Here is a 26,332-nt window from a genome sequence, read left to right as displayed (position 1 = left end):
CCCATGTCAGAGGATGAAGAGAGCACATCCAGTTAGTCACAGTCAGAGAAACAGGACTACACTGGAAAACAGGCCAAGCTCCAACATCTATAAACAAAGGTGTTGATGGCAGCAGCACAGCTGATATTTCTCTCCAGGATGGAGTCACAGCCAAACAGGAACAGACCAGATGAAGCTACTATGAGAAAAAGCAGAGAGAGCAGAACGTTAGAGATTGAACTAACAGATTCTGCAGAGTGGGAGAATAGAGATAGAATGAAGCAGAATGATGAAAAAAGGGGTCCCTATGTCCTCCAGCAGTCTAAGCCTATAGCAGCAGAACTATAGTTGTTGGCCTTTTAAGCGAACCCAACAATGACTCTAATCACTCCCCAATTCAGAGGCATGGGCCAGTTTCGAGTTAATTTCCATGCTAACAAAGACCTGAATGACTCCCCTTTACAAAGGTTGGACCTGTTTTTCGTTTCAATGTGCAGGTTTTCAAAGCCATAACAAGGCTTAGTTGGGCTGCTCTATAAAGCCTGGAACTCAACGCTACTCCAGACATTTTAAATTGAAAAAGCTTCCGGGATGTGAAGCTAAATGTCTTCAAACTTGGTAAACAAGTTTTTTTTTTGCCATAACTAGAGGAATTGCCCTTTCTATATATCAGGGGTGGGCAATTCCAGTTCCTAGGGGCCAGTATCCTGCAACTTTTAGATCCACCCTTGGTCAAACACACCTGAATCAAATAGTGGAGTTTCCTCCTCAGCATGCAGTCAGTTCATTATCATTATCTAATTATTTGATTCAGGTGTGTTGAACTAAAGGCGCATCTAAAAATGGCAGGAAACTGGCCCTGTTATATATTGTAATGTAATTTGATGTTTTGTATATTTGTAAATTTGAGAGTTGTACTGTTAGATTATTTATTCAGATTTATACATTACTCATTGGTACTTGAATGTTTAAGGTTTTTCCTTGTAAATGTTTACTAGATTCTAAGTTCTTTTTTAAATAGTTTTCTTATAAATTTAACATCTCATTCCACATCTATATATGAGTTGAGAAGAAAATAATCTTTAATTTGTTCACAGCGACTTACATTTACAAATTCAGACAATGACGTACGGTTTTAATACCCCATGCTAGTATTTATTCAGTTTATGTTTTTTATTCTTTTTTTTTTCTTTTTAACCACAGCTGAAAATGCTTCCTGTTGTCTGCAGTTTAGGTTCTGACCACAGGGTGGCAGCAGAGTTCAACTAGGCAGCTCTAAGACTCGGTTACCCAGAGTTCCAGGGGCTTGAGGAGGGGGGAGGGGCGTACCTGTCCACACCTGCAGAGAGTTTAGAGTCTGAAGAAAATAGAGAGGTGTCTGTCGGTCAGGGAGAGAAGGGGGGAATGTTGAGAGGTCAGTGAACCGAAGCTGAGGGCTGAGATCCGGACTGAGCAGGTCCAGGTTCTGCCTTATTCCACCTGGATAAATCTGGATCCACCTGGATCCAGATTTCTCAACTCTGACTTGAAGCAGGAAGTGAAGAAGCAGCAAACATGGTGAGTTAATGTTCTTTTAAAATAAACAGAACAGAACCCCCCCAGGAGCAGAAGGAGCTTCTGCTTCTGGTTCCACTTCTAAAGACTCCAGTTGTCTGAATCTGATTTCTGGAATTATTTTAACTTTAAAAAATAAAAATATAATAAACCTCCCTTAAGAGAGAGATTTATCTTTTGATTCTGGAAGTTTCAGAAATCTGAGATAAACCTGAAAAATGTTAAAAATCAATAATAAGGAAACTATAGAAGCAAATAAATAAATTTGATCAAAGGTTTAGTTAGATAAAAAAAAAAATAATGATTCACATCAAATGTTTTTCTGTCCAGATTAGAGCTGAGATTGAGTTTTTGATTAAATCTAAACTCTTGCTGGTGTTTAAAATTTAAACAGGTTTTGTTTCCAGGTTCAGATTAAAACCGACCAATCAGAAACAAGCTGTGGGCGTCGGCTTGTCATTTGGCTTCATTTAAGTCAAATGTTTTCCACTGCTAAATGGTTATCTCTGGAAACATATTTATTTACCCAGAAGAGAAAACAGAGCCAGCCCGGCGCTCCATTGGGTCCCTTGGGTCCTCGTGTCATTTTATTTAGTTTTCTTTATCTTTGTCTAACCTTTAAATCTCAGGGTTACTTTGTAAAATCAGTTTTATTTGCAAATGAATCTTACTGTGATTTTACTGAAGGGTAATCACATGTAGTGAGGCCCATACATTGACTTCCATTGAGTTTTTTACATTTATTTTGCCATTTTTAACACTTTCTATGTCTTTATCCTGACAATAACCCTAACCTAACTTTAACCTAAACTTAATTTACACCTAACTTCTTAACCTAATTGTTTGCAAATCAGGAAGAGAACTTAATTTGATGGTGAGATGTGAGTATTGGTCCTCACTCTGCTGCCATAACAGGAGCGCACACACTCTGCCGTTCTGCAGCACTACATGTCTTCACAGGACTCTGGAATGCTGGAATTCAGTAGATGAGGCAGCAAATGGAGCCACCGGGAACATTTCAGAGGGCCCACTGCCTTGGGTGGGTCAAGGAAGGGTGGGGCTGATGACATCACGCTATGGTTAGAGACGGAGCAGCTGATTAGAGAATAAAAACTCTTTCCCGCTGAAATTTAGCGGGTTAACGCAGGTTTTTCAAACACCGGCTAAAAATTAACATTTGGTTCCCTTCCCATTGCCCAAAAGATCCTGGGTCTGTCCCCCGCTGCTGTGTGTCTGGTGACATCGTCATGCTGGGTTAGCGTTGATGATGTCACCAGGGCAACAGGCTGTGTCTGAACGTCCACCCTTACCCCCTCAATCACTACACAGAGCCGGTTCTATAGTAGACTTTATAATGAACTCAGATAACTGACCGTTCGGACAGATGATCATTGCTTTTCGCTCCCCGTTGGTCACATGACTCTAACCTGACTCCGCCAGATGGATTTGCTCCGCATATCCATCTGGAAACCTTCCATTGAAGTAATTTTGGGAAGGGGTGAAAATACTGGTTAGCTGATTGGCCTATGTTGGTGATAGACGGGCCAAATAAACCAATCAGATCAACGAAGCATATGACGTACTAACAGAGCGACGACGAAGAGGAGCCAATTGATAGATCAAACTCTTGCCGAAACCAGTCTGGAGAAGAGCAAAAACATCTTTTCCTCTGAGAAAAGCCTCCAGAGCAGTGTTTTGCTCTTCTTTCAGTGAAGAAATGCTCTGTAATTCCGATAAAACTTGCTCGATAGCCACGCTAACGCTAGTTTCGTCGGCTGAAGCCGCCATGTTCTTTAGACTGAACTGTCGCGCATCTCGTTGCGTCACACCTCAACCCGCCTCAAAGCCAACGCTGATTGGACGTTCGTTTGGTGAACGGCTCCAAATTTTCTTTAACGGAGAGTCTCCAGACTGATCTGCGAATGAAACCTTGAAAGCTTGCGAGATCAGGATGGTCTCACGAGCAAGTGTTGTATATTGCTTTAGCTCTTTTATCTCTACAAATCCCTCTTACTAGCTCTGTGCCATGTTTGTCAAATAGCAGAATTGTTTCGGCTTGTTAGATCAGACGTGACAGGCGCAGCGTGTTGACGTCCATACATTTCGCTCATTGCTGTCACGTAAATTATCGGTTCTACCCAAGTCTGATGTTCCCCTGCATGTCAACCAGAGCCAAGGCGCTTTTAACCCTGGTCGCTTTCCGAGTCTTTTGTTCCAGTTAGACAGGCGTCAGTGAGCTGCTCCCACTGCCACTAAAAGCCAATTGTTCCTGGGTTTAAACTGGGTCTGGGAAACGGTGTTTTAGTATGTTTCCATGGAACCGTGTCATAAAATATGCTCCCAATGAACAGAAACCTGGAACCGAATTTTAACTTCAGATTTGGCCTACAGCCAAAACAGCTGTGAGGGTTAAATATAAGATCGCCAATGCAATTAGTTACTGATGGACTGTGTTCTGACCCACAGGGCAGCAAGGAACGGTACCACTGGCAAGCCCAGAATGTGAAAGTGAGTGGGGTGGACGACATGGTTCTACTGTCCAAGATCAACGAGGACGCCATCACAGACAACCTGAAGAAGAGATACATGGATGACTACATCTTCGTATCCTTCTTCCACACACACCTCTGACCTGAGGGGTTTATACAGGCTCCAGTAATCAGTTTCCAGCTTGTCTAACAGAGGAAATCTGCTGTCCCCTCAGTATAACTCAACAAAGCTATTAATGTCTAAACTGGATGGAACAAATATGATCAGAACCCTGAGTGAAATTAGATGTTTTCCTCCAAAGTATTGTGAAAAGTTGGCTTTATAGGGTCTCTGGTGTAGACCCCAGTGGGCCTCAGCAGATGGCCGCTCACACTGAGCCTGGTTCTGCTGGAGGTTTCTTCCTGTTCAAAGGGAGTTTTTCCTCTCCACTGTTGCTACAAGCATGCTTAGTGTGGGGGATTGCTGAAGAGTCAATGAGTTGATGCAATCAGCTGGTTTTCCTTAGATAGAAAACTTTGAATCAATTTGACTGGATGATCTGGTTGAACTGGAAAGTGCCTCGAGATGACATGTGTTATGAACTGGTGCTATAGAAATAAACTGAATTGAATCAAATGGATAAGGATTAGGTGGGTTGAATATGGGGTTATCGCTCTTGCACTCTCTCACTGGAATTTAAAGCAGCACAACATAGCAGAGAATCCCTTAGCATCTAAAAAAGAAGAGTTGCTGACCTACATAAAGATGGCAGAGGTTGCCAAAGTGAGCTGCAACGCTGTACCCAAGCCCACACAGCAGGTCAGTGGTACTGGTTCTAACAGAAAGGGCCCGGCCACGATCAACAAAACGGGAAAAAAAGGCATGACAACATCTTATGAAAAGGTTATCTTATGAAAGTTAGTGTAGGAATTCTGCCAGGATTGCTGCAGAAGTCTAAGGGGTGGGTCAGAACAGACGTGCTGCATCAAACTGGTCTTAATGGTTGTCTTTCCAGAGAGAAGTTGCCTTCTATTCATCATGCACCAGATAAACCCCAAAGAGTTTGCTAAAGATCAGCAGACTGAGGACATGAATGGGTTAACCAGTGTCCTTAGGTCTGATGAGTCCCTGATACACCTGGTTCAGATTGTGTCTCTGGCTGAAACCAAGTGAGGAGTGCAAAGACTCCAAAAAAGTCTAGTATGGTGGTGGAAGTGTCTTGTCATTGGCTGTTGGGTGAGACTGTACATTTTGGGAACCCAACCCTGGTCCCCAGAGACCCCTGCCCTGCATGCTTTAGATAAATCTCTGTTCCAGAACACCTGATTCAAATTAGTGCGGCTCCTCTGCAATTCATTAGCTACAGAAACCTATCGATCCATTCTTTCCTGGTGTGATGCAACAAGGAAACATCCAAAACATGCAGGAGCAGGGTCTCTGAGGAGCAGCACTGGGAACCACTGATTTAAACCAAGCAGAGCTTTAGGGACGTGGTATTTCAGCATCTCATTGTGGGCATAGTTTATTTATTGCCATCAGTCATTGTAACCCACCATCATTGAGGAGTAAACAAGGACTCCAGCTATCTGGGAACCTCTAGTTAACTCCGTCTGACTTAAGGCAGAACTTTATGGTTTGGCCACATTATTTACAGGGAAACAGAAGCCCTCGCCTATTCAGCCAGGCCAACAATACCCTTTAATGACCCCCCTTTCAGAGACATAGACAGGTATGGGGCATTGCAGGCTAACAAAGAAGCCAAACGACCCCCATTCCAAAGAGGTGGACCTGTTCATTCGTTTCAACTTGCATGTTTTCTAATCAAAAACCAGGCTTTGTTGGACTACCGTATTAAAATCTGGAACTCAACACAGTTTGAATTGAAAAAGCTTCCTGGATGGGAAGAGAAATGTCTTTAAACTTGGAAAGAAAGTCCAGTGGATTGTTTTTCTTTTTTTACTTTTTTTGGAACCACATTATGGAAATTCTTACAAATGTTTACTACTTTTACCACTTCCTTTAGTGGTTTAGACGTTAATATCTGAGTTTTCTGAGAGTACAGCAGATTTACCCTGACTAATGTCTCAAAGTGTCATATTCTCTATGTATTCTCATCTAAAGATGAACTACGATATTTAAAGAGACGTGAAGGGTATGCACACAAACCTGTCAACTGGAAATACTGTTGAACAGAGAACATTCTGATACTGTTCCTTGACCCAGCATGTCAGACCTATATTGGCCCGGTTCTGATCTCGGTCAACCCATTTAAACAGCTGCCATACTTCACTGACAGAGAGGTGGAGCTGTACCAGGGAGCGGTAAGAGCCACACACACAATAAGACTGACGGATGGACAGAAGGTGAAGAGACAGAAAGAGGGGTAGCGACAGGGATGGAAAGACTGATGGTGAAATCAATGACCAGGCAGGAAGACAGATGGACCGATAGGAGAGTCAGACAGAACGTTGGAAAGAAGGATAGAGGAGTGGATAAAGAAGGATATGAAAAGGAGAGAGAGGATTACATAGGTGGGCAGATTACATCCAGACATGGACGGGGAGACAAGAACCTAGAGAAGAAGAGAAGGATGGATTGAGAAACTGACAATTTGTGAGACTGATACAGCGGTGGAGAGCAGGATGGACAAAGAGACATGGACCATTGGCATTAACTCTTCCCCTCCTCCCAGGCTTCATACGAGAACCCTCCCCACATCTACGCTCTGGCCGACAACATGTACCGGAACATGATGATTGACAGCGAGAACCAGTGCGTCATCATCAGGTGGGCAGAACTTCAGTCAAACCTGAGACCCTCAAGGAGTTTGAAACCGTTTGGAGTCCAGAAGTTTTTGAGTTTCCCAGATTTAAATGCATCAACAATTGGAAAATATGTATTACATGTTATGTGTCAAAATATATATATATATGAACATTATTAAAGCATTTGTTTTAAATCCATGTGACATCAGCGGTGAAAGTGGAGCTGGAAAAACTGTCGCCGCCAAATACATCATGAGTTACGTGTCTAAAGTGTCCGGAGGAGGAGAACGAGTGCAGGTGCGTACTGGCAGCCCTTCTCTTAGTAATGGACTCGGCTGCTGTACAACTGTCACCATGGCAACTGTCATTTTGAGCTCATACTACTTGTTAGGACCAAAGTTTGTGATTGGATTACGATAAATGCTGTAACCAAGGAACCACCTCTGCTCACGCCTCTGCAGCACGTTAAAGACATCATCTTGCAGTCCAACCCCCTGCTGGAGGCCTTCGGAAACGCTAAGACTGTCCGTAACAACAACTCCAGCAGATTTGTGAGTAGAAACACACACTGGTACTAACGACCAACTGCACAGAGTGTATACAAAACGAAATCTTGTTGCATACAGCTTACAACAATCATATTGCAGTTGGAGTAGATAAACATTACCAATATAAAGTGCAGCAGTGATCACAATGTAAACGATGTAGGAGAAAAAAAGAACCCAGTTTAAAATAATGTTGCAAAAGGGCATTATTATGAAAAAGTTTATCACGCTTATCCCAAGCTGGTGGCGAGGGGTGCTGGTGTCTTATCTCCAGCTGTCTACGGGTGAGAGGCGGGGTCCACCCTGGACAGGTCACCAGTCCATCACAGGGCAACACAAAGACAAACAGGACAAACAACCATTCACCCACACTCACACCTAAGGTGGTAGGTGTGAATGGAGCGGGAGATGGATCGGTGCGGCCGCTGCTATAAAATCTGGATCATGACTAGGAGAATATACAAACTCCATGCAGAAAAAACCTGGCCGGGAATGAAACCCGGAACCTTCTTGCTGCAAGGCAGCAGTGCTACCCGCTACTCGACCGAGTAGCCCATGAAAACGTTGAGCCCAGTGCAAAACTATATATGGTGCAAAATGCAGTAGAAACATTGAGTTGTGTCTTATTTCAAAGGATTATAAAAATTCAGCAACATTGGTAGTGTAAACTAATGTGATGCAGAGTCCAGTGTAGAGTTCAGCAGTTCAACAGTCTGATGGCAGCAGCGAAAAAAGCTGTTGCAGAACCTGCTGGACCTGCAGCAGGTGCTACAAAGTCTCTTGCCAGAGGGCAGCAGGGAGAACAGTCCGTGGTGGGGGTGTGAGCGGTCACTGATGTTACGGGCTCGGGACACGCAGCGCTGGGATGAAATGTCCTATGGGGATTGTTGGCCTAGTGGTTAGAGCAGTGCGCTTAGGCTCTGAGAAGTTTGCAACTCGGTTCGATCCTCACAGGCTGCACTCTGGGTCCCTGAGCAAGACCCTTACCTCCAAACCGCTCCTCGGGCACTGCACAGTGATGGCCCACTGCTCCCTAAGGGGATGGGTTAAATGCAGAGTTGAATTTCTCCAATGAGAGATCAATAAAGCTCAGTTATTATTAAAGTCGTAGGGACGTCATGTTTAAATGTCAAATCATTCTGGCTTAAACGTGTATATAAATGGACTCTTTATCAGACCATATTGTCCCAAAAGTTTCTATTTTTAAAAATTTTTTAATTTCTATTTAAAAAAAAAAAATCCTGTCTTAAAATCTGTGGTGGTTTTTTCCCCATTACCTTCTGCAGGCCAGTTAGTTCTACGTCAGCCTGAACACCTAAATTCGGCCAATCATATATCAACGGTCATCTGTCAATCTAATTTTTTTGGTCATAGCATCTTGATTCATATGTCGCAGCTAATATACACTGCAATATACGGTATAATAAATCAGAATCCTTTCCCATTGAGTTGCGTCCCAGTGTTCACGGGGATGGACGTCTGTGTCTTCGGCAGGCGTAGAGCTAACAGAACTGGCAGCGTTGCGAGGCAAGGGCTCAAACATGGACGGCTGGAAGCCTTCTACACCAAACCAAGCTTCTGCCGCCCTGGCATGCTTTAGATAAATCTCTGTTCCAGAACACATCCGTGACCTCCGACACTAAACTCTCCTCCTCTTGCATGTTTCCTCTGTCCATAGCGTTCCTTGACAGTGTCGTTTCTAAGTCACCAATTTAGTGCTACTTGGTCCCAATGGAATTTCCCATTGGGGGCCTACTAGGGGTGTAAATAATAATCGTTTTGTATCGATGCATCGATCCAAAAGCCGACGATCCGATGCATCGATACGTCTGCAAGATAATCGATTCATGTTTTTTTTTTCCTCCGGTCTATTTTTATCCATTTGCTCCTGGGCGTAATTCTCCCTCCCGTGCTGCGGTGCCGCTAAACCTATTTTGCCCTCCTACCGCGCTTCCTGGTTATACTCTTACAGCAGTTTGTTGCAGCAAGCTTCACACAGACATTTTTAAATTATGCTCAGTATTGAAGTGTGGTCTGAGCTACACACTGTGGGTCTAGATACGGCCGAGGCGGTGAGGAAGTGGGGACGAGTTTAGTCCAACGACGGAGGGACATGAGGGCAAAAAGAGCGGAGATTCAGCTGGAAAAAGGGTCCCAGCGTTCTCGCGCACCTCGCTCTTCTAGCGGGTCAAACTTCACGAGTTGTTTTCCGCAATTTCGGTCATAAAAACAAAACAAGCCGGCCTCCTGTCTGGTGCACTGTTTGCGGTCAGCTACAATCTGGGAGAGGAGCAGCGGAGCGTCTCTCAAGGGGGCGGTGACGTCAACACTCTGAAGCCTTCTTCTTCTTCTTTTTTTTAATGGCGGTTGACAAACAACTTATAGGTGCATTACCTCCACCTTCCAGAATGGAGTATGGACCAGACAAACTATTATATTCTCCCTAAAATACCCGTTCTTCTTAGAAAATTAAAAATACTACCAAAAACTACATCCCCAAATGACCTTTGAAACAATTCCCTTATATGTAGTTTATTTTTATTCCTGTCTAACTCTCTAAGCAACATCTCTCTTTCCTGAGTATATTTATTACATTCTAAAAAAATATGTTGGACAGTTTCTCTGGAGCCGAGGTATTGCATTGAACTCATTACAGTGATATTCTGCAGTATTTTTGCAGTATTTTTTGATGCAACTTTTCTACTTCTGTTATTTGCTGTTGTTTCTAAAGAAAATGCATAATGATATTACAGCTTTCATTGATTTATTTCAAACTTGAAACTTTGTTTAGCCTGTAAGGTGTAAAAAAATAAATAAATAAAAAAAAAAAAAATAAATAATCGATTAATCGAATCGTGGTGTATTCTTGAGTATCGAAAATAATCGAATCGTTGGGTCAGGAAATCGATACTGAATCGAATCGCCATGATGGATGTGATTTACACCCCTAGGGCCTACTAGCACTAAGTTGCTAACTGGTTAGCAAGATGCTTCCGACAAACCCGTCCTCTTGATAAACAACCAATCACTTTCACTTTGTTCACTTGTGCAAAGTCGGGCACCACTCGGGAGAATTCGGAAATGCAACGGTTGGAACAGCCGCTTCCCTACGACTTTAATGAAGGAAAGAGGAACCCAGATGATCCTCTCTGCTGTTCTTACCACTCTCCTTACGTTCTTCTAGTCTTAGGCACTGCAGCCTCCACAACACACTGAGACAGCTGGACACCAGTGCTGCCATTAAGTACTATAGACATCTATTAATGTACACACCAATACTACCCACTGGTAATACAGAACACTCTTAAATTCCACTACTACACACCAGTGCTACAGTTCTGTACTATCCACCAGTACTATGCTCTGGTATTCCAAATGAGTCCTACAGACATATTTACTACAAACTGGTATTTCACCAGTAGTATGCACTGGTACTATGCTCCAGTTTTACAATCTAGAACTGGAATCTATAAAAGTCTTCCTCCACCCTCTACAAAACCCCAGGACTACAACTTGGTTGTAAGAAATGGTTTTAGTAGTATTTATATCCCAGTGCTACACACCAGTAATGAAATTCCCCTACTACATACCATTACTACACAGTGGGACAAAAACCTGGTACTAAAGACCATTACTATGAAGCAGTACTTCACTCTAGTACTTCTATGTTCAAACAAACCTCTGTGTTTCCCTCCCAGGGAAAATACTTTGAGATACAGTTCAGCCGAGGAGGAGCACCTGATGGAGGAAAGATCTCTAACTTCCTTCTTGAGAAAAGCCGAGTCGTCTCCCAGAACCCCGGAGAAAGAAACTTCCACATCTACTACCAGGTAATGCTCTGTGAAATACTGCTTGGCTCTAGGACAAAGTGAGTGGAGATGTTGGTGTGAAGATTGTGTCTTGATACCAATTGTCTTCACCTGTGTGATGTCAGCTCCTGAACGGAGCCAGCAGGGAGCAGAGGGAGAACCTTGGGGTCACAACCCCCGACTACTACTACTACCTGAACCAGTCTGGAACCTACACTGTGGAGGACGTCAACGACAAGAAGGAATTTGCCGACACCATGGTGCTCACCTGTCTGCCTACCTGTCTCCACCTGTCTCTGTCTCCAGCGGAGTGTAACCCTCTTTGTCTCTCTCAGGCTGCGATGTCAGTGGTGGGCCTCTCTTTGGACGAGCAGGATTCGGTTCTCCAGCTTGTTGCTGCAATTCTTCATCTGGGAAATATCGGCTTCAGAGAGGAGAACAATTATGCTGCGGTGGAGAGCCAGGACTGTATGGGAACCTCTACAGAACACACAGCTGGCAACATAATGTTCCTCTGCAGATCAAGGAACAGCTCCTGCAGGAGCTGCTCTCATGAGGAGGAATATTGTGTCCTCTGGCAGGTCCTCAAGGCCACTGTCTGCATGTTTTAGATGGATCTGCTTCAGCACACCTGAATCAAATGAGCACATTCGGTTCTCAGTAGCCTCCAAGAGCTGGATAGGTCTGTTAATCTCAAATTTGTTTAAGTCAGGTGTGTGGAGGTAGGGAAGCACCTAAAAGATGCTGGACAGTGGCCCCTGAGTACCAGGGCTGAAGATAGCTGGTCCTTATGATGTTCATGCAGTAGTGGTTGTTGTGAAGCTGAGACTTTATGTCCCTCTCTCCTCTAGTCCTGGCCTTCCCGGCCTACCTGCTGGGGATACCTCAGGACGGTCTCTGCAGCAAACTCACCAGTCGGGTCATGGACAGTAAGTGGGGCGGGAAGACGGAGTCCATCGCTGTCACTCTAAACATGGAGCAGGCCTGTTTCTCCAGAGATGCGCTGTCCAAAGCACTGTACACCCGGCTATTTGACTACCTGGTGGATGTGAGTCCCGACAGCAGTCTCCTCGGTTTTCCCTCTGTCCTTCTGTGGTTTTTCTGCTCACCTGGTGTCTCCTGTGTTTCAGTGCGTTAATAAAGCCATGCAGAAGAAGACGGAGGAGCTCAACATCGGGGTCCTCGACATCTACGGCTTTGAGATCTTCCAGGTAAACCCTTCTTGGGAATTGATCTTCAAAATTTCCTGAAGATTAGCTGAAGGTTCTCTGTGTGGAAACCTTTCCGATGAAACATCTTCTCAAGTCAAGGGTGAACAGAACCACTAGTGATGAGACCAAAATCACCAGACTGGTTTGGAGCCTTATGCTGCGTTCACACCGGACGCAGCAGGAGCAGCAAAATCGCGTCTTTTGCTTCATTTTTGCTGCTTGTACCAGTTAGTTCTGACGTGCGGCTGAAGCAGCTTTGCTGCTCTGGCTGCAAAAGTGTGTCTGACGCGCGTTGGGCGGAGCTACTCTATCCTTTCTTTGCCTTGCAGCTATATTTGCTGTGATCGGTGGGAATCAAGTAGTTTTAATGTTTTTAAGTGAGAAAATCCACCTGAAAACTTAATCAGTGCAGTCAGTTCATTCAGATTACCATCCTGCCTTCCAATGTTATTTCTGTCGGAGGCGCTCAGCCCCCCCATACAGCGGTGCGCTGTCAGTAGGATCCCATTCAACAGCAGCCTATGGCCGGGTCGCCTCCTCACGGTTCACCGCGGCGGCTGGTAGGTGTTTTTCATCTAAATAATTCAAACTGCAGGCGGCAGGATAATAAAAGCGAACATATTCTGTTGGCAGGTTTCAGCATTTTAAGTTAATTTAGGCGTCAATAAACTGTTTAAGAGGAGTCATCACAGCGCTCTGTATCATCAGATGTGTCTTTCTCTCGGCCAGCTCCCAGATCAGCTTCTCTGATTGGTTGACGCGGCGCGTCGAGCAGCAAAAGTTAATTTTTCCATCTTGAGCAGCAGCGCGTTTGCGGCGCGTCAGATGCTTAAACGCTCCCGAAGCGCTGCTTCAGCTGCTCAGACGCGCTGCGCCTGCTGCTCAAAACGCGCTGCGGGACCTTTTGCTGCGCCTTGACGCGCGTCAACCATTGACTTTGCATGTAAACTCACTGCTTCTGCCGCGCCTGCTGCGTCCGGTGTGAACGCAGCATTAGAGTCTGCTTCAGGGAATCTGATCAGATAAACATCTTCAGGAAAGGAGTAGCAACAGCTCTAGTCTGTTTTCCTCTAATGTACTGGCCCCGGCCCCCACAGAGGAAGCTCATTTTAGCTCCTAGTATACAGTCTATGTTTCTTTTAATCGTGATCCACGTGTATGATGAGCATTTTAGGACTCAAGTCTTAGGAAATACGTTATCTGGTCTTAGGGAAAAAAAGCTATTGGGTCTCAGGTTTCACGAAGTAAAGGGAGAAGAATTGACAATCTTTGTTATGAAATGGTATGGTCAAATTTAGCCTGGTTTACTTTGCCAGAAACTCTCCTTACACTTGAAATCTAATTTTGATGAGATTTCTGCCTCAGATAGACGGAACAGGCCAAACTCTGCCATCTAAAGGTGAAAGTAGATATTGCACATTATCTGAAAAACGGAACGGTTTCTCTTCTTTGTTTCAGCGAAACGGCTTTGAGCAGTTCTGCATCAACTTTGTGAACGAGAAGCTTCAGCAGATTTTCATTGAGCTCACCCTGAAGGCCGAACAGGTACCTTTTCTTAGACGACATTCTGTTTTATGAAGATGTTCTTACAGGATCCTTGGGTCACATGTCCATATTGTCTTTTAAGGGTCTTTGTTTGTATTGGTTCTGATTCTGGTGTTTGGTTTCTGCAGGAGGAATATGTTCAGGAAGGGATCAAATGGACTCCAATTGAGTATTTTAACAACAAAGTGGTCTGTGACCTTATAGAGTCTAAACTGGTGAGTTGAACAATCACAGAGCATGACTCTGTTAGTGGGCAGAGCTTTCATCACATATCTCCTCTATCTCTCTGATTTCCCAGAATCCTCCTGGAATCATGAGCATCCTGGATGATGTTTGCGCTACGATGCACGCCAAAGGTGAGGGGGCGGATCAGACGTTGCTACAGAAGCTGCAGGGACAAATTGGATCGCACGAGCACTTCAGCAGCTGGAACAAAGGCTTCATTGTCCACCACTATGCTGGCAAGGTCCTTTCCTGCACATCATTCCTGTCCACCACCACACCATTCCACTGTCCCCCACATCCACACCTTTCACCCCCCACACCTGTCCACCACTTGTCTGAGTTAATGGCAGCACTTTTCTCTACTCCTCAGGTGTCATATGATGTTGGCGGGTTTTGTGAGCGGAACAGAGATGTTCTTTTCAATGACATCATCGAGTTGATGCAGAGCAGCGAGTTGTGAGTACCGGGGTTGTTCTGATTTGGGGACTAAACCATCTTGACAGGGTATAAAATCTGATGTCTACCAGAATGGGCACAGACGTACTAAATACTGATATGATCAGTTCCATTTAATCCCTGCTGACCGCCAGAAGGCAGGGCTGAAAGCATGGAATATATTGCCTTAGCGTATGCACAGTTCTGGTAGTTATATATGATTGGTGTCAAACCTGTGTTTTTGCACTCCCCTTCGCAGTATAACTGACACTGTGGTCTGTTTTTGTGATTAAGCTGCCCATTTTTTTACCATTTGGATTTGCTACCTGGTGACAGCAGAGGTTTCCCGCCCCCTCTCCCAGCATAACAGACAGGTTAGCTGCCATCTTGCCTAGTTGCCTCGTTATAGTTACTATCTGTTGGACGTTTTTCCATTTGCCTGTTCGGTTTTAATCATTGATGCTAGCATCCCCCCCCCCCCTCTCGATTTGAGCCTATTTCCTATTCGCCCCACTCAAGCGTTCAAAGTACTGTGGTGAAACCACCTTCTCTGCACCCCCTCTAGTAGAAAGAGAGCCTAACCTGACTACTGCCTGGCGTCGAGGGTTAAGAAATTATCGACAGGGTTGGCGGAGATTAAGTTGCTGTTGCAGGCACGTCAGTCTGATGCCTCACTCTCAGCGACTGGGCTGTCCTCCCCTCCCATGCCTGATTTGTCTGTAGAGGAGGGTGTTTTGTCTCTTGCTACATCTGCCTCTCACTTTAGAGATGACAAGAATTATGTGGAGGGGCCTTTGAGACTGGCTCTTTTTCATTCTGGAGCACAGTTGGCAAACTTCAGAGAAGTACCTTAGGGAGTTGTATTGGTGCGAACCAAGGGCGTTTTCACGTCTGTCCACTGATGGTTGGTTGTTGGCTGCCATGCACTAGCTCATCCCTTGTCTCAGGTTCTCCTGTACACTTTCACATCCCTCTTGCTGATTAGGCCTCCTCTACAGAGGGTTCTTGAGAAAGGCCACAAACTGCTGCTCGTGGCTCCGTCATGGCCAGTGCAAACGTGTTTTTTCGCTGCTTCAGAGTCTGTGTCACAGGGTCCTGTGGCGTCCTCCAGCCAGGAGGGATCTGCTGTCTAAGTGGAGGGAGGGATATGGGTATGGTTACTGGGAGGCTGACTTACTGTTTGTGCTAGGGCACCCTCCACTGCAGAGCAATACAACGATAGCTTCCATTTTCTAGGTGGTGCTCTGCCCACAATGAGGACTTTCCTTCCTAGGGCCTGCTGTTCTGGAGTTTCTGCAGTCTCTACTTGATAAGGGTTGTTCTCCTTTAACTCTTAAGGGGCATAGGGCAGCAATCTCATGTCATAATGCATTTGTTGATAACCGTCCGGTGGGGGGCAATGGTCTGGTCTGTTTTTCTGCACAGTGTTTGTAGGTTTTGCCCACTGATTGCCTGATTGAGATCTACCTTTGGTTCTCAACGTTTTGTGTTGTTCCCCTTTCGAGCCCTTGTGCAAGCGGACCTCAAGTGGCTCTCCTGTAAGACTGCCTTTTTGTTGGCCATTGTTTCACCCAAGGTGATTGGTGAGTTACATGCCCTTTCTATCAGTCTGTTATGTCTCCGATAGGAACCAAGTTTTTCTGGCATTACCGTTTAGACCAACACTGCGTTGTTACCAGCCATTGAGGTTGGCCCAATCTGGTACAACTGAGGAGGGGTCTGAGTTGTTGTGCCCTGTACGGGTTCTGGAGGCATATATCGTCGTCTCTACAACTGTAAGGTGCCAAAACCAGGTTTTTCTTTGCTATGGAGGTTCCAAGTGAGGCTATCCTCTTTCTAGATGTCTCTCCTACTGGATTGTGGATGTCATCTACAATGCCTAGAGTGCAGGGCACCACCTGTGGTCGCTCAGTGTGAAGGCCCATTCTAGCAGGAGTGTCTCAACTTCCTGGGCTGCTATGGGGGCCATTATACTGGAGGTCACATGTGCTGCAACATCGTGGATTTCTCCAAGCACAGGGTTCTACAATGTCAGCGTGTCAGCCCCTCTTCCTCTTGGCCAGGTTCTTTTATGAGGTTCGACTGGGCCCTCTCAGCATACAGTATGTGCTAAGGATTCCTTGTGACATGGTTAGTATTAGTCTTTCAGTGCTTTCAGCACAGGCAGTCAGTAGAGATGAAATGGAACAAAGTTGCATATGTACCTACCCACTCAGAGCGTCTGAGTGGTCAATCAGGGTGTCACAGCTGTGACTCTGTTGGTATAATTGCTCGAGCAGGAGTGTCTCTGCTTCCTGGGCTGCTATGGGGGCCATGATGCTTTTAGCACCAACCCTTGGGGGTCATCCGGGATTCATAGAACCATAGTAACAGACATAACTTTCCATTTATTCAAAACAAATAAATTTACATTACTAGCCCTAACTAGCAAGAAAACGGTATTGTCTCAAGAGATTGAATTTCCTGAAAAATAGCCAATCACATCGCAGTTAATTTTTTCAGTCTGGCTCCTAACCTTTGTAATGAAGGTGGTCGGGGACACTCTAATGGTGGTAGCTGATGGACCTACAGTTACTCCACTCAGTTTGAGCCTTCCAAAAATATATATATTTTATTGCATGTTGCACATTCCTGTAAATCTGTTTCATCTTTAAATCTGCAGCTCTCCCTACTTCTCTCTGTGCTCTGTTTAAAAAGATTTTGGAACCTCTGCCAGAAACAAAATTTCAAGATAGCAGGCTTTAAAGCTTATTGGCTTTTAAAACCTGCTTATAAATTATTTGTTATGCTTTTAAAAGTTTAACAAAAGAAACCAAACCTCTTTTTCTTTCTCTTATGATGTACTGCCTTATTCCAGGTGGGGTGGTTAGAAAAAAAAAAAGATTTGATCATTTTCAAGTAAAAAAAAAAAAAAAAAAAATAGATTACTGCCTAAACCTCCACTGGTTGTTCAGCTTTATTTTTTTTTTTTCTTAGTTCAGAGAGCAAAACTTAAAGAATTGACCCTTCAAAGTAAGGTGTCATGGTGAAAACAGATCGATGCAGCCATGTTTAATTTGACTTAATCTCATTTGTAATGTGTATTTTGGTCAGTCCGTTCATCAAAGCTTTGTTTCCGGAGAACCTGGAGGCTGAGAAACGAGGACGACCAAGCACTGCCAGCAGCAAGATCAAGGTGAGACCAGCAATCAGGTCCTGATCCAAAGTTCAGAGGAAGCATTTAACCAGCAAACATCATGCTGCTGGAATATCAGATGGGTATGTGTGGTCCAGGGGCATAAACATTTGCCTTTAACCTTCCAGAAACAAGCCAATAGTCTGGTCCAGACCCTGATGAAGTGCACCCCCCACTACATCCGCTGCATCAAACCCAACGAGACCAAACGACCCCGAGACTGGGAAGAGAACCGAGTCAGGCATCAGGTGGAGTACCTGGGGCTCCGGGAGAATATCAGAGTCCGTCGAGCTGGATATGCCTACCGACGAGTCTTCAACAAGTTTCTGCACAGGTCCCACATCAAACACAGCAGAAACCAGAACCCTTTCCTGTTTCCAGTGTGCTAACTGGGCCCGATGTTCTGCAGGTACGCCATCTTGACCAAAGAGACCTGGCCTGAATGGAGGGGTGAGCAGCGGCAGGGAGTTCTGCACCTTCTCCACTCAGTCCATATGGACCAGGATCAGTTCCAGCTGGGAAAGGCTAAAGTTTTCATCAAAGCTCCAGAGTCTGTAAGCAGCACAACGGTTCAGGGGTTCCGAAGGTTCTGTTCTTGTTGTTCATTAATGGGTGTTTTTCTTGGCAGCTTTTCCTGTTGGAGGAAATGCGGGAGAGGAAGTATAATGGTTACGCTCGTGTCATTCAGAAGGCTTGGCGCAAACACATTGCTGTCCGCAAATACGTCAAAATGAGGGAGGAAGGTCTGTCTTGCTCAAACAAAATGATGGAAGAGTCTTAGCCCACTTGGAAGATTGACTGATTTCTACTTTTCAGCCTCTGATGTCCTCCTGAACAAGAAGGAACGCCGCAGAAACAGCATCAACAGGAACTTTGTGGGCGACTACATCGGTACCGACAACCATCCTGAGATCCGACAGTTCGTGGGTCGGAGAGAGAGGATCGACTTTGCAGACGTGGTGGTGAAATTTGACCGGAGATTTAAGGTAAAAACGGCCGACACACTCCCAACAACTTCTTCTTATGTCCCGTTCTCTCCAACATAGACATGACTGGGGGCTACACTCCTGGGACATCGGACTGCGGTCAGATTTTTTTCTTCCTGTATATAATCCTTCTCTCCATTGAGTGATGGACTCCAGATGTTAGAGACAGCCTTGAAATCCCTCTAGGTGGATGGGCTGCCTGTCTGAGGTCGTTGTGGATGTGGCATTGTGGTCACTCATACCTGGATTCACTTTACTGGTCATTCAGGGTTGGATTTCCACCCAGAACCACCCCACCAAACTAAGCTAAAAGTTAGCCAACCAAACCTGGAAAAAATATATTTCTTTTTCTCCAAAGTGGGATTAAATCTAGAGGGGTGAATGTGAACTTGTCTTTTGGTCCAAGGATGTATGACTAACCACTTGAGCCACCCAGCTGACTATTCTAAACGGGGGAACTGTTTGATTTCACAGTGCGGTGGCCTTTAGGAGGGCTAAACCAGGAAGTTACAGGTCTAGCTCCTCCGTCACTGAAGATTTGTGTAATTTTAAGACTGGGTGTCTTAAAATGCGCTGGTTTTCCATAGAGGCCACTGGTTTCGCAAGTGGAACCTGACATTCTCCAAAATGTTCCTCTTCCACAGACAGTGAAACGGGACCTCATCCTGACCCCAAAGTTCCTGTATTTGATTGGCCGAGAGAAGGTGAAGCAGGGTCCCGATAAAGGCCAGATTCAAGAGGTTCTAAAGAGGAAGATTGAACTGAACAGGATCCAGTCAGTTTCTCTCAGGTAGGCCACCAGAACCTCAGATGATCAATCATAACTGGAACTGGGAAACCATCTGCCTCCAAGCTAGTAATGAAAGTATGGGTTATTTCTTCCACATGGGGTTCTGATGTTTCCTTGATCCACCCGTCTCTGCCAGCACTCTGCAAGATGACCTCTTCATCATACACGAGGATGAGTACGACAGCGTTCTTCAGAGCGTCTTTAAGACAGAGTTCCTCAGTCTGTTGGTGAAACGCTATCAGGAGAAAACCGACAAGAAGCTGTCACTGAAGTTTAATAACCTGTAAGTACCACCCCTCTGACCCGGCCTGTGTATCTTTATAAGTTGATCTCAAACTCCGGTCTTCAAAGGTCAATTTATTTTCCCCCAAACATTCAGTTCTGTTCCATCCCTAATCTGGGATTTCACCTAAAGATTTGTTCCTACAAAAACTTCTTGCCAATTGCAAGAATTCTGTGAGATAGAAGACAAAGCCGTCAACCATAGTTGTATACGTAACTGGATGCGTCTCTTTCCCCTCACACCTGAACCAAACTGTCTCCTTAGCAGCAGTCTGGTTGGACAGAGGTTTAGGCCACTGCTTTTAAAGTTGTAGGAAAACGGCCATTCCAACCGTTTCATTACCGAACTTTACAACTGTGAATAAAGTGAATGCGATTGGTGGTTTATCAACAGGGCGGGATTGTTGTGCCGGAAGCTTGGCAAGCAAGTTTGATTGTGGCCGGTTTCTCTGAAGCATCTTGCCAACCAGTTAGCAACTTAGTGCTAGTAGGTTCCCAATGGGAAATTCCATTGGGACCAAGTAGCACTAAATTGGTGACTTAGAAACAACGCTGTCAAGGAACGCTATGGACAGCGGAAACATGCAAGAGGAGGAGAGTTTAGTGTCGGAGGTCGTGGATGAGTCTCCTCCGTCATCCATTTTTTATTTAGAGGAGGAAAGCGGGGACGAAGATGTTGTGGAAGAGGACGCCAGGGCGGCAGAAGCTTGGTTTGATGCACTTTAAAGTTCATCAGGTCATCCAGTCAAATTAATTCAAAGTTTTCTATCTAAGGAAAACCAGGTGATTGCATCGACTCATTGACTCGAATGCAATCTGTAAAATGCGGCCTGGTCCAGGAAACACTGAGCCAGCTCCCATGTCAGAGGATGAAGAGAGCACATCCAGTTAGTCACAGTCAGAGAAACAGGACTGCACTGAAAAACAGGCCGACCTCTAACATCTAGAAACAAAGGTGTTGATGGCAGCAGCACAGCTGATGTTTCTCTCCAGGATGGAGTCACAGCCAAACAGGAACAGACCAGATGAAGCTACTATGAGAAAAAGCAGAGAGAGCAGAATGTTAGAGATTGAACTAACAGATTCTGCAGAGTGGGAGAATAGAGATAGAATGAAGCAGAATGATGAAAAAGGGGTCCCTATGTCCTCCAGCAGTCTAAGCCTATAGCAGCATAACTATAGAGATAGCTCAGGATAACCTGAGCCACTCTAACTAGAAGCTTTATCAAAAAGGAAAGTTTTAAGCCTAGCCTTAAAAGTAGACAGGGTGTCTGCCTCACGGACTAAAACTGGTAGTTGGTTCCACAGGAGAGGAGCCTGAGAACTAAAAGATCTGCCTCCCATTCTACTTTTAGAAATTCTAGGAACCACTAGTAAACCTGCAGATTGAGAGCGAAGTGCTCTGTTAGGAACATAAGGAACAATCAGATCTCTGATATCAGATGGAGCTTGGCCATTTAAGGCTTTATATGTGAGAAGGAGGATTTTAAATTCTATTCTGGATTTAACAGGAAGCCAATGAAGAGAAGCCAGGATAGGAGAGATATGATCTCTCTTTTTCATTTTCATCAGAACTCTGGCTGCAGCATTTTGGATCAGCTGAAGGCTTTTAACTACAGCTTGTGGACTTCCTGATAGTAAAGAATTACAATAGTCCAGCCTTGAAGTAACAAATGCATGGACTAGTTTCTCAGCATCACCCCTGGACAGGAGATTTCTCATTTTTGCAATATTCCTCAAATGAAAGAAGGAAATTCTAGAAACCTCTTTGATATTACGACAAAACCCCCACAGATTTTAAGACAGGATTTCTTTTAAATAGAAAATTTCTAAATTTTGGGACAATTTTGTCTGATAAAGAGCACATTTAAATACACTTTTAATCCAGAATGATTTGACATTTAAATGACTTCCCTACAACTTTAAAGAACTTGTCATATTCTTCTGTGGCTGGAAGTCCTGTTTTGATGGCAGACATGTTTGCCATTCTTTTTTTTAATTAGAAATAGGACAGACGTTCTAACCCTTAAAACTGTTCCTGATCCACCTTTTTTCTCTCTATCTAACCAGTCTGGAGTTTAAGGTGAAGAAGGGACGCCATATTTTTAGCTCGTCAGGCTCCAGGCAGATCCAGTTCCAGGTGGGTCAGGGAGATGAGGCGGTGCTGAAACCCAGCGGGAAGGTTTTGCAGGTCTCCATTGGACCGGGTCTCCCTAAAAATTCCAGTAAGCTTAAACCGAGTTTGTTGAGGCATCTGTGGCCAAACTGTGTTTGCTTTACTTGCCGTTCTGTGTTTGATCTCCAGGACCGACAAGGAAAGACAAGCGCAAGAGCCGGTACATGGGGAACCAGTCCACCCCCGCCAACCAGAACACCTCAGGTACCAACAGGCTTTCTTCTGGACCCAGATCATCTTAAGATTTTCTTTTCATCCTTTGTTGGTTTGCTCTTCCTTTAGTGTCTCACAGCAGGGGTGGCGGAGCACCTAGAGGCCACGCCCCCATCTCAAGAGGGTCCACTCTGAGGACTCAGTCCAGTATGGAGCAGCCCACCCTGCCTCGCCTCCACAACCAGAACCGTCCCGGTAACCAGCTTCCCCAGAACCAGGACATGGGCTTCATGAATGTCCCAGATCAGGGCGCTGCAGGGTGAGATGCCACTGGATCCTGCACTCTAATGTCAAAGGTCAAGTAATGATGCTTTTTTTGCCTCACAGTGGTGACTTTAATCCCTTCTCCTTACTGCAGGCTCCACAGGCGCCTTTCAAAGGAGGTGAAACCAGTTCCAGGAGCGGGCCGACCCAAACCGAAGCCCCGGTCTCCTCAATGCAAAGCTCTGTACGCGTATGATGCCCAGGATACGGACGAGCTCAGCTTCAACACCGACGATATCATAGAGATACTGACCGAAGGTACCGCTGATGCTCTGATAGCCTAGAATGACCGTAAAAACTTCAGAGATTAGCCTTGTGCCCAGGGTCCAAAATTAACACTCGCCACTCCCCAAAATGCGACAAAATTTTTCATTTGGCGAGTTAATGCACTGTCTGGGGTCAGTTACAATTGGGAGAGGTGCAGCGGAGTGTCTGCGGAGGGGGTGGGGACGGCTTTTTGTTCACTGCGACACCTACGCAGAGGACTTGGTTTCGAAGTATAAATCGGCCTTTAATGCTAGAACACGATTAGCCACAAGGCTAGCAAATATTTGAACCACAGATGCGTTTCAGTCACATCCTTTTAGCTTTTATACTGACAAATGTACAGAAAGCACAATTCAATTCAGTTTATTTACACAACACTCCGTCAATTACCAACAACTCTGCCGCTAGCTGGCTAAGTTGGAGCAACCAAGCCTTCTAAAAGGCAATATGCAGATGAGGAGTGAGGATCTACAGCCCCCTAACCTGACTCCGCCAGATGGATTTGCTGTATTTGCTCCACATATCCCTCTGGAAACCTTCCATTGAAGTAATTTTGGGAAGGGGTGAAAATACTGGTTAGCTGATTGGCCTATGTTGGTGATAGACGGGCCAAATAAACCAATCAGATCAACAAAGCATATGACGTACTAACAGAGCGACGACGAAGAGGAGCCAATTGATAGATCAAACTCTTGCTGAAACCAGTCGGGAGAAGAGCAAAAACATCTTTTCCTCTGAGAAAAGCCTCCAGAGCAGTGTTTTGCTCTTCTTTCAGTGAAGAAATACTCTGTAATTCCGATAAAACTTGCTCGATAGCTACGCTAACGCTAGTTTCATCGGCTGAAGCCGCCATGTTCTTTAGACTGAACTGTCGCGCTTCTCGTTGCGTCGCACCTAAACTCGCCTCAAAGCCAACGCTGATTGGACGTTCGTTTGATGAACGGCTCCAAATTTTCTTCAACGGAGAGTCTCCAGACTGATTAGTGAGTGAAAACTTGAAAGCTCGCGAGATCAGGATGGTCTCACGAGGCTAACAACCCCCAGGGCGAAGAGAAAGTTTGTTGAAAAATGGCACTTGTAGGAAGACTGTTTTGTGTTATTTATGACTCTGCTAAGCTAATGAGCTGCCCAGTATGCAGCAAATATGCAAAAGAGAACAAACACGATCAATTCTTCGCTGGCTGTCAGTCTATGAAATTAGTGAGAATCTGTTTAAACAAACTCAGTAAATCCCACATTCTGTGGATGTTCGTGTCTCAGGCTCAGTCAAAACAACTCAGGCTACAGCAGCTGTGAGAGTCCTGATGGATATATATACACCATATCAACACAAAGATAATATTGTTCTGCACTCCCCATGCCACTGGAAGAAAGGCTTCAGTTTTTATGGACAAAAAAAACCCCAGAAGGTTATTTTCATTTGTCATATTAATGGTTTTACTCTATCAGATGAAAAATGTAGAACTTTTTTAAAGAAATCTAATGAAATTCCAAATTACAACTTTTTTTAATGAAAGTACATTACCTATTACTGTCATTTTGTTTGCATTTAACATAATGCTCTAAGGTAGGGTGACCAGATCTGGGTTTCTGAAAAGGAGGAAACTTTTATGCTCAACATTGAAGCATGGTCTGCGCTATGTTATTCCACGCCACAACGCCAGAGGGCCAATCAGGAACTAGCTGTGGGTCTAGATACGGCCGCGGTGGTGAGGAAGTGGGGGCAAGTTTGTGCGACAACAGAGGGACATGAGGGCCAAAAAGAGCGGAGATCCAGGTGGAAAAAGGGTCCCAGCGTTCTCGCGCACCTCGCTCTGCTAGCTGCTCCATCTTCACCAGTTGTTTTCCACAATGGCGGTCATAGAAACAAAACAAACCGGTAAGGAACCAAACAGGAAATCCGCATAGAGTAGAGCGGATGTAGATTTGACCAATCAGAGGCCTCCTGTCTGCGCTCACCTACAATTACGCAGTCGGGGGACGACTCCATTTGTAAGGCATGTGATCAAAAATGCTAACTTGCCCTATAAAGGGTTAATGGGTCCAGAAGTTGATGTGTTTCAGGAGAACATCCACACTTTGCAACAGAGGTCCCAAAAATATTGCAGTACTGCGGTATCCAGTAGAAATGGGTCTGGGAAACCATGACTCTACCTGAATAGACCCAACAGTTTACCGTAGTCTGTTCTCCTTTGGCGTTGATCGGTAAAGGACGCAGGTTACGGCGGTTCCTTACGGACTGTTACAGGGGTGGTGGTTGTTCTCTGGTGACCTCCAGGCTCCCCAGCTCTGTTTCCTCCAGGCGGAGCAGCTGGAGATGCAACTTCAACCATAAAACTATCAGAGTGACTGTTTCGGAAGATCTATTGCTTTGGTTCTCAATGATGGTCCTCAACTACTGCTGTCCTGCATGTTTTGGGTGTTTCCTTGGTTGTAACAACCCTGACTTATCTGAAGGGATGATTAACAGGGTTGTGCAGCACTTGCTGGCTGCTGAGGAGCTCATGCAATCATCTAAAGTAGATGTGCTTCAACGGAGAGACATCTAAAACCGCAGTTCTAGTATGGCAGGCCGTTTTTGACGTTTGTTAGAAGCTCTGTCCTCTCTGTTGTTCCATTTGTTTATCTGTAAAATAGGATTCTTCCTGGTCAAAACTACATTCACACTAGCTAATAATGTACATACAGATGTCCTAAATTACATTTTTGCTTGCAAAAATTACTTTTCAGGATGCCAAAAAGGATGCAGTGTGTATTATCCAACCGTGGTGTTTGTTTATGGACCCCTGGTTCTGGAGGAGCTGAAGAACTCTAATTGCCGTCTTCTTGTTTCTGCAGATCCATCAGGTTGGTGGTTTGGTCGGCTGCGGGGCAAAGAGGGAATGTTCCCTGGAAACTATGTGGAGAAGATCTAGATCTCCAAGTTTCAGGGACTCTGAGGTTCTGATCCTGCAGCTGTGGATCGGGTCAGAGGTCGCTGACAAAAAATTTAGATCCCTGGACACTCGAGAAACAAACAGATGCATGTTCCCTCAGTCATTCACCCAGAGTTTTATCATCCTCGGAGGTCAGGGGTAGGTCCTGGTCCAGCCGGTTCCGGAGTATTCCTGGAAAAAGCCTCAGAGTCTGAATAAATGTTTCCGGCTCTCTGATCACCTCAGGTACTTTTAAAGGAGCGGTCCAATCAATGTTTACATCAGAATAACCACAGACCTACAGAGCTCAGGCCCCATTGTGTGTGTTTTTTTTTTTTTTATAAATCGTAAAATTATAACTACAGAAACTGCTCATCCAATGAGTTTACTTTTAAAAATTATTTTAAATGTAAACTGGTTCAGGATCAGTTTAGATCATTTTAGAAAACTAAACCAGTATTATTAATTTTCTAATTTTTTTTCCCCCCTCGTTATCAAAACCACATTTATTGAGCTGGTATTTTAACAATTCATCATTACATTATTTTCAGCCTTTGATACAGCTGAAGGCTTGTATCTCTATATAAACAAACCTCTTAGTACTACATTACCCAGAGTTCCTACAGGAAGAGGAGCTGCCTTCAAGTGTTGTTCGAAATTAGACTTCTGATCAATCCACGATTCTATACACTAATTGTTTCAAATTAGCTCTTATGCTCTAAATTAA

General features: G+C 44.8%; 1 protein-coding gene across 1 annotated transcript; it reads left to right on the top strand.

Annotated features, from left to right (window-relative positions):
- Positions 1–1,304: 1,304 nt before the first annotated feature.
- myo1eb (myosin IEb) lies at positions 1,305–25,906 on the top strand. The gene is made up of 27 exons (XM_038281164.1): positions 1,305–1,536; positions 4,000–4,137; positions 6,234–6,323; positions 6,695–6,789; positions 6,977–7,064; positions 7,229–7,318; positions 11,011–11,142; positions 11,247–11,381; positions 11,457–11,589; positions 11,973–12,169; positions 12,252–12,332; positions 13,791–13,877; positions 14,006–14,092; positions 14,176–14,343; positions 14,473–14,558; positions 17,631–17,712; positions 17,841–18,046; positions 18,122–18,266; positions 18,341–18,455; positions 18,529–18,698; positions 19,343–19,488; positions 19,625–19,771; positions 21,841–21,995; positions 22,076–22,150; positions 22,229–22,418; positions 22,518–22,681; positions 25,529–25,906. Exons 1-27 carry the CDS (start codon positions 1,534–1,536, stop codon positions 25,603–25,605), a joined length of 3,282 nt encoding a protein of 1,093 aa, XP_038137092.1. The 5' UTR covers positions 1,305–1,533; the 3' UTR covers positions 25,606–25,906.
- The last annotated feature ends 426 nt before the right edge of the window (positions 25,907–26,332 follow it).

The sequence above is a fragment of the Cyprinodon tularosa genome, unplaced genomic scaffold (assembly GCF_016077235.1).
Source record: "Cyprinodon tularosa strain WSP-4 unplaced genomic scaffold, ASM1607723v1 ctg168, whole genome shotgun sequence".
Classification (NCBI taxonomy): Eukaryota; Metazoa; Chordata; class Actinopteri; order Cyprinodontiformes; family Cyprinodontidae; genus Cyprinodon; species Cyprinodon tularosa.
Note: the sequence above shows the minus strand (reverse complement) of the source record. Positions and strands in the feature narration are given on the sequence as shown.